The following is a 17,369-nucleotide window of genomic DNA, read 5'->3' as shown; positions in this document are numbered from 1 at the left end:
AGATGTTTGCTTCTAAAGATATGAAAAATATTTCTCCATGCAAGGTGAGATGTCCATGTCATTCAAAACGTGTATCTATGCAAAAAATTCTTTCTTATTTTTTGGTAGGTTTATATCCATTTAAAATTTCAAAGTCTACCTGCACAAGAACCTCTTGCTGCCCCACAGAGTTTATGACAATTGAAAAAAGTGACAGATGAACACTTGGCAGTAGGGTTGCCTCTGCTAAAAGAATGGCAGCTGACATGCAACCAAGTATAATAGCCAAGAGTTTCTCAAGCTGCTTCCTCACTATGCACAGCCAGATTAATTCTGCAAGGAACCAGCATTTATTTTAGGAAGTTGTAAAGCCTACAATATCTATTTTAATATAATGAAAAACAAACAGGATTCATGATATGAACCCAACAGGTTGGAATAAACCACAGATAACAAATGAATGAATAAACAAAACAAATCTGATAACCCCTAACATATAAGCATAACAAAATAGAGGGCGGGGAGAGGAAGACAAATTTGATAGATGCACATATAAATATAAGGTGAGAGCAATATGATGGTATTTACATAGTGTTTATTCCAGAACCAGCCAACTAAAAAATATCACGAGACATAATTTATGCATTGATCTTTTTCTTTTATAAAAAAGTAAGCCAAAATTGAAGGAAGTGGCCAAAAGCCTGAATTGAACATTGCTAGAACCCATAAAATTTTAAGCAACAATAACACTAAAAAGATTAATTTCTCATTCTCTTTGCAAACCAAAAATTAAAACAGAGGTTTCAATGAATATGATAATTACCCATTGTATCAAAGAAGGACCCTAATCGGCCAGTACGAGAAGGTCTGAGGGTTGAAACATATTTCCTGCAACAAAAGTATATGAATGTTCATGGTCAAACAAAACAACCTGAAACAAATACCACTTCTTAAAATAGAAAGTAATCACACAAATAATTTGGGACCAATAGTGATGCATATGCTTTGCAATATTGCAGATTATTTGTTCAGAGCTTTTAATTTAAATAAAATCATTTGTAGTGTCAAACCAGGATTGTATAGGAAGAGATGGACACAAAACAGAGAGGCTTCATTCTTCCAATAGTATGCTACATATTGTTGCAATTCCAAAAAATAAAATAAAGAATAGTATTGTCATTCCATTCATTCTTGGGAAAATGGGTAACATCCACCCAGAAAATCTTTCCAAAATAATTTTTTTTAAAATGAATTATTGTCAATTTAGATACACTACCTATTTTCTGTTTAGAAATTACCGTATAAAAGTAGCACATCTTGTACAAAAAGTATAGATTTTATCTTATATCTTTAAAAATCACTTTCTGAAATTTTAAAATTTGAGGGAGTAAAGATTTTTTTTAATTACCATAATTTTTTTAAACAGTTTTTAAAACCATTGCTTGTTCAATGTAAACCTCTAAGAGTTATCGTATTTCATATAAAAGTTACTACCGTTTTCTGATTTTAAGAATAGAAAGCAATAAGTATATCAAGATAAACACTAAATTTTAAAATTTCATTCCAATTTTTCAGAAAAAGCAAACAAATACTAGATATGAAACAACACCAACAATCTAGTAATGGAAAATTAGAAATATGGAGAAAAATTGAAATACTAAAGTGGTTAAATCAAAACCATCCTAAACTTGTTCATAATGAACCCTGAGACATCGTTCCAGAAAGCAACCCTCTATTGTATTTTAATTTTAATATACATGTTCTATGTCCAAATTAATTGGCCTAGACACAATTTTTTTTTTTTTATAGATAAATACTCAAAAAAAAAAATATTAAGAAACAAAGGCGCCTAAAAGGCAACCCAAAGCATACAGGAAGTATACAAGAGGCGCCAAAAGGTAAGAACAAAAAGAAGCAAAAACCCACCAGCCCTCATCTAGAACTCAACCAATCAAAAAGGTTGATTAAACGTAAAGGTCCTACATCTAAACAAGACTTAGACCAAGACAAAAGATTACAAACAAATGAATATTTCATCCTTTGAATCGAAATATCCTCGTAATCAAAAGCTATATTGTTTCTTTCCTTCCAAACCAACCAAAATAAACAAAGAGGAGTTTTCATCCAAGCCTTTCTATGTTTCTTGCCCACAAAAGAGCCATGCCAACCTAGAAAAGTATCTCTATCCGAAAGTGGAAGGACCCACATCACACCAAACAGTGCAAAATCAAGCTCCCACAAAACCCTCACCTTGGACCAATGGATAAGAATGTGATTAATCGTCTCCTCTTCATCACAACAAAAGAAACATCTATTAGCTATGTTCCACCCCCTCCTTTTGAGTTGATCTAGGGTTAGGACTTCCCCCACGAAGCTTCCCAAGCAAAGAAACCCACCTTAGTAGGAACACAAGGGCTACAAATGATGTTCCACGAAAACGGGATTGCACATCTAGGCTCAAGAGTACTATAAAGGGATTTAACAGAAAAATTCTCATTCATTGTCTCTTTTCACACCACCCTATTCTCATCTGAACAAACAATTGCCCACTTTACAAGATGGGGCTTCTTCTCCAAAGCTCCCCCACCCCAAAGAAAGTCCCTTTAGATTTGCTCTAGTCTAAATTTAATAACTCTGGACATATGCATCAAAGACATGATATAAATTGACATGTTAACCAAAGTGCTCCGAATGAGAGTAATTTTTCCTCCTTTAGAAATGAATTGTCTCTTCCACAAGGCTAGTCTTTTCCGAATCCTCTCCTCCACACCATCCCAAACCTCCATTGATTTGTGCGGAACACACAAGGGGAGCCCCAAGTAAGTGGAAGGAAGAGCTCCCACTTTGCAACCGAGTTCTAGGCCCAACAACTCTACATTCTCTACTCTTTCCACCGGCAAAATTTCACTCTTATCCAAATTGATTCTCAGCCCTGAAATGGCTTCAAACCACATTAACAACCAACTTAAAAATGTCATCTGCTCCTGGGAAGCATCACAGAAAACTAGTGTATCATCAGCGAACAGCAGATGGATAATTTGAACCTTGTCACCACCCCTTCCCCTTATCCTACAGCCTGTTAAGAATCCCCCTTGGTGCTCTATTTATGAGACAGCTTAAGACCTCCATCCCGATCACAAATAAGTAAAGAGATAGAAGGTCCCCTTGCCTCAGCCCCCTAGTGCTGTGAAAAAAACACGTTGGCAAGCCATTAATCAAAACAAAATACGTTGCAGTGGATATACACCAACTAATGCAGCCAACCCATTTCTCCTCAAAACCCACTTTTTGCATCACTAGCAACAGAAAATTCCAATTTATATGATCGTATGCCTCTCCATATCCAACTTACACAGCACTCCACTTTCATTCCTTTTCAGCATAGAATCTATGGCCTCATTAGCAATTAACACAGCATTGAGAATTTGTCTTCCTTCAACAAAAGCGTTTTGGGATGAGGACACCACCTTTCCCATGACCTTCTTTAGCCTATTAGCCAAAACCTTTACTAGCAATTTGTACAATCCTCCCACCACACTGATGGGTCTATAGTATCTCAGATCATCTGCCCCACATTTTTTAGGAACTACAACCAAGAACGTGGTATTCAAGCTCCTAACAAATCTTCCTCTCTCATGAAATTCTTTTAAGAAACCCATTATCTCATCTTTTACGAATTCCCAACAAAACTACCAAAAAGCAAAGGGGAACCCATCCAAACTAGGCGCCCTGTCCCCATTCAACTCTAAAAGGGCAAAGAAAACCTCTTCCACAGAGAACACCTCCTCCAAACTGGCTACCTCCTCAACCCCAATTCTATCAAAATCCAAACCGTTCAAACTAGGGCGCAAACCACCGGGATCTGACAATAGATTTTGGTAGGCCCTAACCACACTCCTCTAAATCTCTTGCTCTACTGTCAACCAGAGGCCATTAATTTTGATCTTTGCCAAACAATTCCTCTTTCTATTAGAGTTAGCCATCCTATAGAAGAATCTTGTGTTCTTATCACCTTTCTTCAACCATATTTCTCTTGATTCTTGTCTCCAGGAAATTTCCTCCATAAGCGCTTACTTCTTGAAATCCTCCCTAGCCTCCTTTCTAGCCTTTAACTCCAGCCTGGATAAAACTTTTAGCTGCTCCTGATTGTCCCAAAAGGACACTCTATCTAGAGCCAACCTCTTGTTCACCCCCATTTTCCCAAACACATCCTTGTTCCAAATCTTCAAATTGGTTTTTAAAGCCTTTAATTTTTCTGTCAGGATAAAACTATAGGACCTGCTAAAATTGAAACCTTGCCACCAGCTTTTCAACATCTCCTTAAACCCCTTCTCTTTCCTCCACATATTTTCAAAACGAAAAGGAATTGGTCCCCTCCTCACCCCACCCCCATCTAATAGAATAGGAAAATGGTCAGACACCGACCTTGGGAGAGTACACTGCATCACCCTGCTAAAATGAGTTTCCCAATCCTTCGATACCAAAAATAGATCCAGTCTTGACATGGATTGACCATTCAACCCTTCACTCCAAGGGCCCCTCCTGTAGGGGAAGGTCTTTCAAAGCCAACTCATCAATCACCTCTGAAAATCTTTTCATGGAAGCAGACATTCTTCTCTCTACGACACTCACTAGAAAATCTGATCACATTAAAATCCCCTCCAATACACCACGGGTTAGTCCACAACCCTCGAATGACCCTTAACTCCTCCCAAAAAAAATCTCTATATCTTTTCAAGGTAGGCTTGTAAACCCCCATAAAAGTCCACAAGAAGCCATCCTCACAATTTTTAAAGCAACACGAAATTGAGAAGAGACCCACCTCCGTACCTACTAATTACAACACTATTATCCCAAAAGACTACCACCCCTCCAGCTGCCCCCTCTTGCATTTGCTGCCCCCCAACCTAAAAATCTTCCCACTCCTAGACTGCGCACTAACCCTAAGGACATATCTTGGATTTTAGTCTCCTGCAAACGCACCAAATCCACTCTTTGAGACTTGATTAGGGTCTTCATTATCTTCCTTTCATTTCTGTCATTAGCTCCTCTAACATTCCAAGATAAAAAAAATTATCTTCATCTAAGGGTCGAGAGTCTGGCCCCACCTCTTCTGACCAAATTGTTTTCCTTGCTCGCACCATTATAATTAATGGACCACTCTAATTTTTTCAGTTCTCAATCAAACTTAGTAGTCCCTATGGTTCCCCTCTTATTACTCTGCTCTCTTCTTCTCTTGGTCCTTAGAAGCAAATTCAAGATTTCGCCTTCAAAGCCTTCCATTGAAAATCCCAAAAACTTATTGAACCTCGCCAAACAATTGTCATCCCATCAACATCCTTTCCTCTCCAATTCCTGAGGCAACTCTTCATCCTTACCCTCCACTCTTACCTCAACCAAAGATTTCTCCCACGATCTGCCATCAACCAAAATAATACTCAGCAGGTTTTGCTCCTCTCCACCCACAGAGGCCAACCCGCCAAGAGACCCCCTTTTCGCCATAGCCAGACCAAACCTAGGAGTAAAAGAAGAGAGATCTCGTCCCCCCACAAAGAACGAAGGAGAATCGACGTACTTGGATGCCTCTGCAAACAAAGCTTCGTTAGCAAACGTCGTTTTTTCCACCACCTCAAGGGCCTCCAGCAACAAAGCAACCCTCGACATCCCTTTGAGAGGATTCTCATTTCATCTTTCCTCTCTAACCTTGCTAATCGAAGACCCCTCTAGTGCCCTAGATTTTGGGACTGAAGACTCTAGCCCTTTTGAAGACCCTCCTTCCGCTGTGCCAACAACTTTAGGCCCAAGGCCCAAATCATTTTTTTTTTTTTGATCAGATAGGCCCAAATCATTTTCCTCCCCACAACCCACTAAACACCCTTTTAAGGCGTTTAAAACGATGGGCCTTAAGACTTCATCCTCTCAACCCAAAATCACCTGAGGCTCATTTTCTTGTCCCTGGGCCTCCTTAAGGCCCAAACCAATAGGCCCACTTTTGAAGCCACCCGACCCTAATCCTTGTCCACCCGATCTATTTAAATTTGATTTATTAACCCCTCTCTCTTGGTCTCTGCAAGGAGGGTTACCTACCCTAACCCCCTCTTCAGTCCCTTCGTCGAAAACCACAGCAAGAAGAGCAGCAAAAGTACCTCCATAGAACGACACGTCCTGTACCCCGAGCTGCAACTTCAATTGCTCCACCTTCTCCCTTTGACTCCCATAGCAAGCAGCGCGTAGATTTCCCTCCTCTTCTTCTCCGACCCCTGATTCGCCCACCCCGCATTTTCTTCCCGTCGACACCACCTGCACAAAATAAGGTGGAGTTTCCCCCCACAATTGAATGGAATAGCACCCCAACCCACCACAATCTGAGCAGTGCTAGGTAAATCCCTTCCCGCCAGCTTCACCAAGATCCTAGCCCATTGCAACTCAATAAAAAAAGTTGTCTTCATCCACTGCAATAAAGCCTCCACACCCATCACCGATTTTTTTAAACACCTCCCAACTCCATAGGTGGAGTGGGAAACCCACCATCCTCACCCACGCCTCTTTAGCATAGGAATCCTTGCAAAGGCACCCCACCTCTAGGTTCCATCTATCCAAAATAAGGAAGTTCTCCTTAATACTCCTTTTGTCTCTAGCTAGGACTCGCTCAACCTCACTTGGCAACTCAAATTCAAATAGCAAGAGTCTTCTACCTAGCACCGCAATACTCAATTTCCCCTTTAAAAGCCAATGTTGATGCGTCCATTTCCTTACAAAATCCAGCTCAAGTAAAGGAGCTATATAATTACCCCACCAAACACCGTTTCATCTGTCCTAACCTTCCTCATACTTCTCTTTCGCCCAACTCTAACCAGACTGAATCACCTATTCTTCCTGGTTTCGACTTTACAACATCTACGTAGGTCTTTGTCTCCACCCTCTTCTCCCTCGAAGGAACCTTCGAACCCCTCTTCACCCTCAATGAAACCTCTAGAACTCTGGTTTCCTTTAAGCCTCCAACAAGGACCACTCCAAGGCCTCTCAACTTCTTGGCTAGAGTATTCCATCCACCAGACAGCCCTTTCCCTTCTAGAAAGATAATGCTGAATATTTTTGTCTCGAGATCACGGACAGAGCATAGAATGAACCTTCCTGCCTCATTTGAACGGAACTCCAACCCATACTTCCTACCCCCCTCCTCCCAACCAAGAACCCATCTTCTACGATCGATCTCTCTACAACAGGCTTCAACTCCATCCAATAAGCAGCATAAACTAACCTCCCCAAATCTAATCCATGAGGAGACACCTCTGCTTCTCTCCCAAATACATCCTTTCAGCTTCCCTCCCACATCCTCAACCAAAAGCTCGAACGACTTAAGACTCCACAACAAACCAACTTCTTCCACCCCTGGCAGCACCAACTTCTCCCAATTGACCTGGACACATTGGATTTGAGGTTAATCCTTTCTCACCGCCCAGATGCTAACCTGGATACTATTTTATTTTTTATTTTTTTTTATAGGAAACGACAAAGGGATATATTAATAAAAAAAGAAATACAAAAGAAGGATGAGGAATCCTCCTACCAAAGAAAAACTAAACTACAAGGAAACAAATACTAGAAAATACAAACTAACCTGGATACTATTGAACCTCAAACCTCATTATTATCATTATAAATTAGCCTAGCTGAAAAGGTGGAGCCTGTATTCAATCTTAATGACGTGCTGCTGGACCCAAACTAGAGTCACTGCCAGCTCTATCAAGTGTAATAACACTGCATTTATCCATCTGCAGTTACACTGACTCTCTTGTCAAAACAGTTACATCAGCAAAAAGACACAAAAATTGTTTTAAAAGGTTTATTCCAGTATGTTGAAAATCTGGTTATCAATACAGGTAAGAAGAATTTTTTACATTAAACAGCCAAAATGGCAGGGAGGTTATAAAAGAGAGTAATGCATAAGTTATGAACAAACCATCCAGTTGACTCGCGCCGTTCATAATTTTTTATTGTATCCTCCAATTCAATGGCCTCCATGACATAGGTCATATACTCACTGCAAAATTAACAGCCGGTTAGACACATTTGGCCTAACCATTATAAGTGAACAGAAGGCCAACATTAAATAATGAAATGATGAAAGCCCATTTGCAATACAGAGATCATCTGGTTTGAAATGCGTTAACAAAATCACAGATCATAAAACAATATTAAAACCCATATATGCAACTGATATCCAAAATAAATCAAGTGCAGATCTTAAAATCAGCTTATTTAACAAATAGAGCAGATCAAGGTAACTTCTTATACATATACAAGATCCCCAACATGGCATTAAAACAAATTGAATCATTATGGATACAGGTGACCAAAAATAGTTCCAAAATGTGTGTATTTTGATGTGTTCAATGTGGCCAAAAATGCTAAAACAGAAATATTCTCACCAGAATTAGAAAAGCATAATCAATTACAGGCACACTTCTCATGGACTGAAGTGAATTGAATCAAATCTGAAATCGAGGTACCTACCACATAGTAATGCAAGTAGATAGGAAATTTGAAAGTGAAAATAGCTCTGTATATCTTTCTAAATCTGAAATAAATGAACTGAGATAGAAGGGAAGGGGAAGTTGTTACACTCTGCCTTGTGTCTCTCCTAGAACATTCAAGTGCCTGAACACTATATGCTACACTACCACCAGAGACACAAGAATGCTATGAAACAAGGAGACTACTCTATAGCTCTCATTTTTTGTGTCAAATGCACCAAAATTGTCAGCTTATTGGACAGTTTTGTGCACAGATATCCATGTTGCAATTTACTTTGTTTGGTCGCAACAGTCATTACCTTGTGTTCATTGCACACTAAAACATCCATGTTAGTCTCCTTACTAGATAGTACACAAGTAAAGATAAGAACTGCTGGTAAGAAATTACAAATGATAATCATATTAATAGGCCAACAAACTGCTAAATTGACAGATCAAAATAAAAGGACAACGAACACATTATCACTTTTCAAGAATAAGGATAGATGCACAATTATCATATTAACAGATGTCGGTGAAGTGGGCAAGGGAACTGGAAAAAGAAAAGAAAATTTTAAGGAAAGAATTCTCCCTTCATCACATACTGCAAATATTCCACTTCATCATTCAGTTTGCTTAAAAAGAATTCTCCCTTCATCACATACTGCAAATATTCTACTTCATTATTCAGTTTACCTTTTGTACCGATAATACTCCTCTCGAGCTCCTCTAAGATGACGCCTAAGTGTGGCCATTGATTTCTCATCTGTGTCATAGTCCATATCATTTTCCCCTAATCGGCCCCCTTGAGGTTTGAAAGATGGATCTTCTCTGAACTGGGAAATGGCATAATAAATTTAATATATTACAGCAAAAACACTATTGGAACTAATTTAAATTTGCAAACATAAGCAAGAAGCTGATGTACCATTTGAATTAACATATTATCGATCACATCCATGTAAGGTCTCAAAGGATCACGCTTGGACATTTGATTGGATGTCGCTTGAGCTACCTAATGAAGCAGACCACCATAAAGAATTAGGGAACTAAGCAACAGAAGAGCAATAAGTTAGACCAAATACAACTATGCTCAAAGGAGATGCAACTTCCAAAAATTTCCCATGCTTAAGAGAGCATGAAGGAAAAACAGATCCCGGATAGAAGGTCACATATGACAAACAGGTCATTTGCTCGTCGTATCATTCTGTAATATCAATGTAAAAATATACTATATTTTACTCCTAGAATGAGGAAACCTTAAAAAACTAAATCACATCCTTTTCATAGTTTCTTTCATTTATTACATGGATTACAAAACCGTTAAGGATTATATGTCTAACTGCAATTCCAAAAATTGAAGCAAGTATCGGGCTCATTGAGGTCCAGCCCATGCCATTGCCTAAATGTGTAGAGATATCACTTGCTATTGATCTTGCATTTCTCCTTCAACTTGTTTGTAGAGTAAAAAAAGCTCCAAGTATATTTAAGCTTTACCAAAACCTAAAGAGTAATGCAGACTGCTCATAATTTCTGAAGCTTGTACAAAATTTCATTGAACTCGGATAATTCCAGAGCAGTTTAAGTAAAATATATGAACCATATATAATTTTATCTAAGAAAATTCAAATTCATAATTCCACTTCCAACAAATTCTAAATGAAATAAAAGGTAGTTCATGGTAATCACCAATATAAACAGTCTCCTATTCCTGGCAAGTGTAAAATAAAATAAGAAGATAAACAACTATACTTGTATCATGCCTTTTACAAACTAAGTAAGCAAGATGGAATTTTCAAATAATGATGGAAAGTAACACTTACTACAATGGCATTTGAAAGTTCTTGATGAGCATCATCAAGTTTTACAGCCATTTTTGCAATTTTATGAGAAAGGACTTTTTGGCGAGTAGTCCAATCTGCATTTTTCCAAATGCTCTTCGGAATTTCACTCAAACCAAAGCCAAGAAGAAATGCACCCGTAACAAGACCAAAAGTATTTGAGCAGGCCATGGCTAAACCCAGAACACTTCCAATCCTGTCAATAAGGATATTAAGAAACAAGTAATTAGAAAGTAACAGATCAAATAGTCAAGCATAAAAAAAATATATGGCTCAAATAGAAGGGTGCTCAGTAGCTTGATCACCACAATCATCTTGATAGGAAGCACAATGGACTTAAAGGAGCAGATGCCTGAGTAATAGCTAGACAAAGGTTACTATTAACAGCTATCTGGATTTGAGTATAATCAATCAGAATAATCATGATTATACTTGCTTTCAGCCACATGATGCTATGTTATTTTTTTCCATAGGGAATTCCCACAGTTATTTTCCTCATAGGCATGATTCATCGATACCATATTACCAATGCCAAAACATATTCTCTCAAGACTTAAGCATAGGAAATTTATTTGAGTCTTAATCTTAGTGGCAATCTTAATGGAATTTAAAAGAAGAAAAAAATTAGGAAAGCAAACTGGGAAATACGGAAGAAAAGATGGGATCACAGTGAAGTTGACAACAGGATATATTCATTGTCAGGTTTGTATCATGTCAACCAAGAATATTATAAAAATCTACTCAACCTGAACATGATTAAACGTGTTAACTGCATCATAATCATAGTCATAATCATAATCATATAATGCATCATAATTTTGGACAGAGTTGAAAAATGGTAAGCTCTCTATTAAAGCCCTCTACTCAGCTTTAGAGTCAGGAAGTACAGTGTTGTTTCTAGCAAGTGTGATTTGGAACTTTGAGGTGCTGCTAAAAGTGAGCCTTTTTGCTTGGGAGGCTACTTGGGCAAAGGTCTAAACTTTGAATCATTCAAAGAAGAGAGTCCATCGATCACATTCTTACCCACTGTGTCAAGACAAGGGTATTATGAAATCTATTGTTTTCCCCTTTTGGAGTGTTTTGGGTGCTTCTCTCTTCAATCAAAGAGGTGCTTTTAGGATGGCATGGTTCTTTTATGGGAAAAAAATGGAAAAAGGCATCACAGGCTGCTGCCCTATGCTTATTTTAGACCATCTAGAAGGAAAGAATTTGAAAATGAGGAGCATTCCATTTGGACCAGTTGGACTCATATTGAGGGGCGTGTTGTTTTATGTGGTCCCTATATTATTTTGACAACGCCTTTAGGCATCCATTGTATAATTCCTATGTATTTTGGTACGTTGTTTTGGTGTCTCTTGTTTATAATATTTTCTTGTTTTACTCATAAAAAAACATGTTTAATACTCTAAACCTATATAAATTGAAATTTAACTTGTTTATCAATTAGTTTACTAAAAAAACATAATAAAACTAATAAATTGTTAATAAAAACTCATATAAAAAAAATAAAATATATAAGCTTTTTTTTATTAGGCAAAAGTATATAATGATTATATGAGTTAAACATATTGAACAAAAGTCAAAGTCAATGTCATGTCATTATGACATGATAATGAAATGGGACATATATGTTGTTATCATGTCAACCAACACAATTCATTGAATGGGCCAAAATGCCTTGAATGACCAACTTGAATATAACCTATTTCATAAATAAGTTAGGTAGGTCAACACAATTATGACACGAACAAGATTAGATTCAATCCAAACCTCTAATCTCACGTCATTTGCCTCCTTTTGAGCCTCTTGCATTCCCCTTAATATAGTCCAGCTTGATTGGTTTTTGGTGTGTAGATCGAAAGGTGTGGGTTAGCAAAAAAAGGTTGCTTGGAAGGAAATTATTCTAATACTAGAGCTATGAATTGTTTTATGCATATTCTCATGAGATACTTTACCATTGTATAGGTTTACTTAGTACTTTGGAGGCTTCAAACATACTTTCTGATTAGTTCGTTGTATTTTTTGGGAGGATTCCTCATCCTTCTTTTGTATTTCTTTATCCTTAATTTAATACATTTGTTATTTCTAATAAAAACATGACTCTCCTTTTATTTATCAATTTTTATAATAGAACTTAAGATCATTTTAAAAACAAAATGTATGAGATAGAAGCTTGAAGAACAATGGTCCATCCAACAAGGAAATACAAAGGAAAAAAAAACATAAAATTAGCAACTAATATGAAGATAAAACTATACATCATAAGCACCACCCATAGACTTAACTCCTATATCAAAGTGTTTATCGTACTCCTTTGCACAAGAAAATTAACCTCATCATTGCTCTTTCTACTAGTTAATCCAACAACAAAATTTAAACCCCACACTAGATCTGTCACCTCTCATAAGACACCTAAAAGTCCTTGAACCCAATCTCTCTTGCCTCAATCTAATTCTCCTCACCTCCCAACATCACCCATCAGTTAGAGGTAGAGGTGCCCAGCACTACATCCATTTCTACACCCACATTCCATACTCATATCCATATTGCATTGTGTTACCATGGGTATTAATGGGGAAGATTGTTTGAAACATGAATTGCAAAGAAAAGAAAAAATGCTAGCCCTAATGTCCAAGCCTTAATTTGGGACACAAATAAAGACTTAATTTCCTCTTGAAAGCTTTTGTAGTTAATTCATGTCAATTTAAGTATTTGTAGATGTTTATTTTAGAGAAAAGTAGTTTTACTAATTTCCATTTGTTGCACTGGGCTACACAAGCAATCCATGGTCTCATTTAGAGTCTTTTTTATTTTATTAAGATGGGGTTTAGTTCTTTTCATTTCTAATTTAAAATACATATTTCTACTAGGGAAAGGAATCCAATTCATAGAAAAGGTAATCCTTTTTTTTAAAACAAGGAAAGATATGTATACATAAATAGCAAAAGAAAAGGAACACCAAAGTACACAGGATATATACATCAAGCACCCAAAGGTAAGACCTCAAAAGAAAAGCCACAAAAACCATCCTTTCTCCCAACAAGAACCCAACCAATCTACAAAATCAATCAAAGACACCAAGCCTTCTCTTATACACATGCTAACCTAAGCTTAAAGGTTATAAAGGAACGAATGTTTCAACTTTTGATTGGTTTGTTCCTCATTATCAAAGCTCTTCAATCACATTCCTGCCAAACAGATCAAATCATGTAGGACTAGTTCTCCACACTCTCAACCTTTTCCTTTCTACAAAGGAACCATGTCAACTTAACAAAGTATCTTTTCTCATGGATGAGAGCACCTAAACTATGCCAAAATAAGGAGAACAACAATTGTCATAAAGCCCTTGGTGGTCAATAGGTTTCCTCCTTCAAGTTTACAAAGAAAATATCGATTCACCAACAGCCACCCTCTTTTTTTAAGTTAATATGACATGAATACTTTACCATGCCTAGCCTCCCATGCAAAAACTCTTTCCATTCCAAGAATAAATGGAAAGATTTGACTAAAAAAACACCTTTCTTCGAATCCTTCCAAATCACCTTGTCCTTTACTTTTTCTCCTCATCAACTTCTCCAGCAATCTTGTAAGAAAAGTCTCAATGATGCTCAACTCCCAATCATTTAAGTATATGGACAAGCATGGATTCTAATGACCACCAACTCCTATCTCTTCCCATAAATCCACTGGCCAAACCTTTTTAGACCAAATCCAAAACATACAAGGAGGAAAAGGGATTACCCAAGAGCCCCTCCCCACACCATTTATCATTTTAAAACTAAACTCTCCTTCCATTACCTGCTTCAAAGGAAACTTTGCTAGAGAAAAGATCTCATTCCTTCCTGTAGCTTTCCAAACTCTAACCCCGTAACCATCTCTCACTTCATAGGAATGCCAACCGCCTTCTTCCTTCCCATGCTTCACCTCTACTTCCAAAAAACTTTCCTTTCAATAGCAAATCTCCAACTCCACTTTCCAAGGAGAGCCTAAATAAGAGAAGCTTGTCTTCTAATGCCCAATCCCCCCTGACTCCCATCCATGAAAACAACTTGCCACCTCGTGAAGTGAGCCTTCTTCTCAAGAGCCCCACTACCCCATAGGAGATCCCTTGGAATCTTCTCAAACCTCAACCTAACCTTTTTAAGGATTACAAAAAAGGACATATAATAGATTAGCAAGTTGGACAACATTCTTCAAATCAACATAAGTCTTCCCCCTTTAGACATGTATTGCCTCTTCCACATCAACAATCTTCTAAAAAACCTCTCATCCATGGAATCTCAAACCATAGTTGATCTAAAAAGGGCACCTAATGGCAAGCCTAAGCACAAAGACAAAAGCTCCCCCTAACCTAACTCCATTGTCAACTCCTCAACATTAGCTACCCTACCAACAAGAATCAATTCTCTTTTTCCTAAGTTTATCTTTATGCCCAAGATTGCTTCAAACCACATGAAAAACCTACTTAAGTGAATTATTTGATCTTGGGAGTCGTCACAAAATGTTAAAAAAAAAAACTAAACTATCGTCTACAAACAAAAGGTAGGACACCTCCCCTCCCCCTTTACCTAGAAGCTCAACAAGAAACCTCCCTTCTCAACCCTCTCCAAAAGACGACTCAACACATGTATGGTCAATACAAAGAGATACAAAGAAAGTAGGTACCTTCATCTTCACCACCTCGAACTCTAAAAAAACCCAGAAAGAGTCCCACTGACAAGCACTGAGAACTTTGTTGTGGAGAGGAGGAGAGGGAGTTACCATTAGAATTTAATCATAGTTTTGAGCAATTACTAAGCTTCTTTTAAAGGTGTCCTTCTCTTATTCAATTCTTCCTAAATGTAATTACTAAAAGATATAGATTTAATTCCCCAAGAACCTTGATGAGATCACCTAAGGTTTTATTTCCCTCTTGTATTAACAACTCATTCACCACAATTTATAATTAGAGAAAATCTTGAATATGCTAAAGGTAAAATATCCTGCATCAATCCATGTTTCAAACTTGGACCTCGAATCCACCTTGACATGTAGTTATTGGATCCTCACTTGGGCTACATCAGTCAATCAAGAGACCAATTGCATTACAATTTCTAAAACACCCTCCCCACCCCACCCCCCTCCCTTCCTACCTAAAAAAGGGAAAAAAAAACTACCTTTTTTTCTTTTTCTTTTTTTTTTCTTTTTTTTTTTATAAGCAGAAGAGCAAAAGATATATTAAAGAGCCAAAAGCAAGGCTACACCAAATACACAAGAAATATACATGAGCGCACCAAAGAAAAAACACAAAAACCCTCTTCTTAATGGCAACCTAACCAATCGATAAAATCAATCATGGATAAGGACTCTTGCCCTAAACCCCCTTTGGTCCATCTAAAATGTTACAAAGAAAAGTTAATTTTAGTTCTTGATCTGAAAGCTCAACATTTTTTTTTTTTTTGATAAGTAAAAGAAGTATATTAAACGAAAAGAGGAAACACCAAAAACCGGTGCCCTCTAAGTATACAGGGAGTATACACACCACCTTTCCTAACTAGGAGCCTATCTAGTCTACAAAACTTACAAGAGAAGAATGACTCTCTGCTAGGGAACCCCTGACCCAAGACCAAAGATTACATACAAAAGAATATTTCAACCTTTGAAGCGAAAGATCCTCATCCCCAAACGTTAGCCTATTTCTCTTCTTCCAAACTGACCAAAAAATACATAAAGGCGCCATTTGCCAAGCCTTCTTGCGTCTTTTCCCCACAAACCCTCTATTCCACCCAAGAAGGGTTGTCTTCACTGTACACGAAAGAGTCCAAGATATACCAAAAAGGGAGAAAAGGAGGTTCCATAGGACCCGCGTTTTGACACAATGCAGTAGGAGATGATCCACTCTTTCTTCTTCAGATAGACAGAGAAAGCACCTATTTGCCAAAGAGAACCCCCTTCTTTGAAGTTGCTCCTATGTTAAAACTTTACCCCAAGAAGCCTCCCAAGCAAAGAAAGCTACCTTGGGAGGCACTCTTGCCCTCCAAATTCTTTCGCTAGGGAACATAGAAAAACCCCCCGGCTCCATCATAGAATAAAGGGACCTAACTGAGAAAGCCCCATCATTTGAAGCTGTCCATATCACTCTATCTTCCTCCTTCCTTTGAACCCTGAAAGCTTGGATCTTCTGCAACAATCGCTCTACTAAATCAATCTCCCAATCATTAAATGCCCTTGCAAAGAGAGGAGTCCAACCAACCCCATCACCAACAGGATTCCAAACCTCCAAAACCCAAGCATTCTTCGAGATGGACATGGAAAAAAGAGAGGGGAATGACTCACAAAGAGGCCCATCACCACACCACTTGTCTTTCCAAAATTTCACTCTTTGCCCATTACCCAAATGGAAAGCTACCCTACCATCTAACAGCCCCCACTTCTTCCTAATTGCTTTCCAAAGCCCAAATCCGTTTCTTCCCATCACATCCCGAGTACACCTGCCCCCCTCCTCTACGCCATACTTGAGGCTAATTACACTCCTCCACAACGCCTCTCTCTCATTAGCAAACCTCCAATTCCACTTACACAAAAGGGCGCTATTCATCAAAGATAAATTTCTCACCCCTAGCCCACCTTTTCTTTTCTCCAAGCATACCAAGTTCCATCTTACAAGGTGAGGTTTATGGGCTAGAACTCCCCCACCCCACAGAAAATCCCTCTGAATTTTCTCCAATCTCAACCTCACTTTTCTAGGCAAATAAAAGAGAGACATCAAATAAATAGGCATACTGGACATAGTGCTTCTGATTAGGGTGAGTCTTCCCCCTTTAGATATGTACTGCCTCTTCCACATAGCAAGCCTTCTACGAAAACACTCTTCAACCCCATCCCACACCATCAAAGAATTGAAAGCTGCCCCTATTCCTCTTCCCAATGGATCGGCTATCCTAACTATGAAGCATTGCTTGGACTGAGGTAAGCAACACCCAAACCACTCCAAACAAGGAGAAGACCAATTGCCATAACAAACTAGCCTTAGAACAATGAAAAATGATGTGAT

The 17,369-nt window shown here is 38.1% G+C and overlaps 1 protein-coding gene across 2 annotated transcripts in view; it reads right to left on the bottom strand.

Annotated features, from left to right (window-relative positions):
• LOC100263482 (uncharacterized) overlaps window positions 1-17,369 on the bottom strand; it is a 33,734-nt gene that overhangs the window by 12,765 nt on the left and 3,600 nt on the right. For both annotated transcript variants that reach the window (XM_002264372.5, XM_019221043.2), the window contains 6 exons: window positions 10,319-10,532; window positions 9,424-9,510; window positions 9,192-9,331; window positions 7,943-8,023; window positions 803-867; window positions 140-312 (listed from right to left, as the gene is read on the bottom strand). In XM_002264372.5, coding sequence (XP_002264408.2) covers window positions 140-312; window positions 803-867; window positions 7,943-8,023; window positions 9,192-9,331; window positions 9,424-9,510; window positions 10,319-10,532 — 760 coding nt within the window. The remainder of the gene's footprint in view (window positions 1-139; window positions 313-802; window positions 868-7,942; window positions 8,024-9,191; window positions 9,332-9,423; window positions 9,511-10,318; window positions 10,533-17,369) is intronic.

Source organism: Vitis vinifera, chromosome 7 (genome assembly GCF_030704535.1).
Source record: "Vitis vinifera cultivar Pinot Noir 40024 chromosome 7, ASM3070453v1".
Lineage (NCBI taxonomy): Eukaryota > Viridiplantae > Streptophyta > Magnoliopsida > Vitales > Vitaceae > Vitis > Vitis vinifera.
The sequence above is the reverse complement of the archived record's forward strand: the minus strand, read 5'-3'. Positions and strand labels throughout refer to the sequence as shown.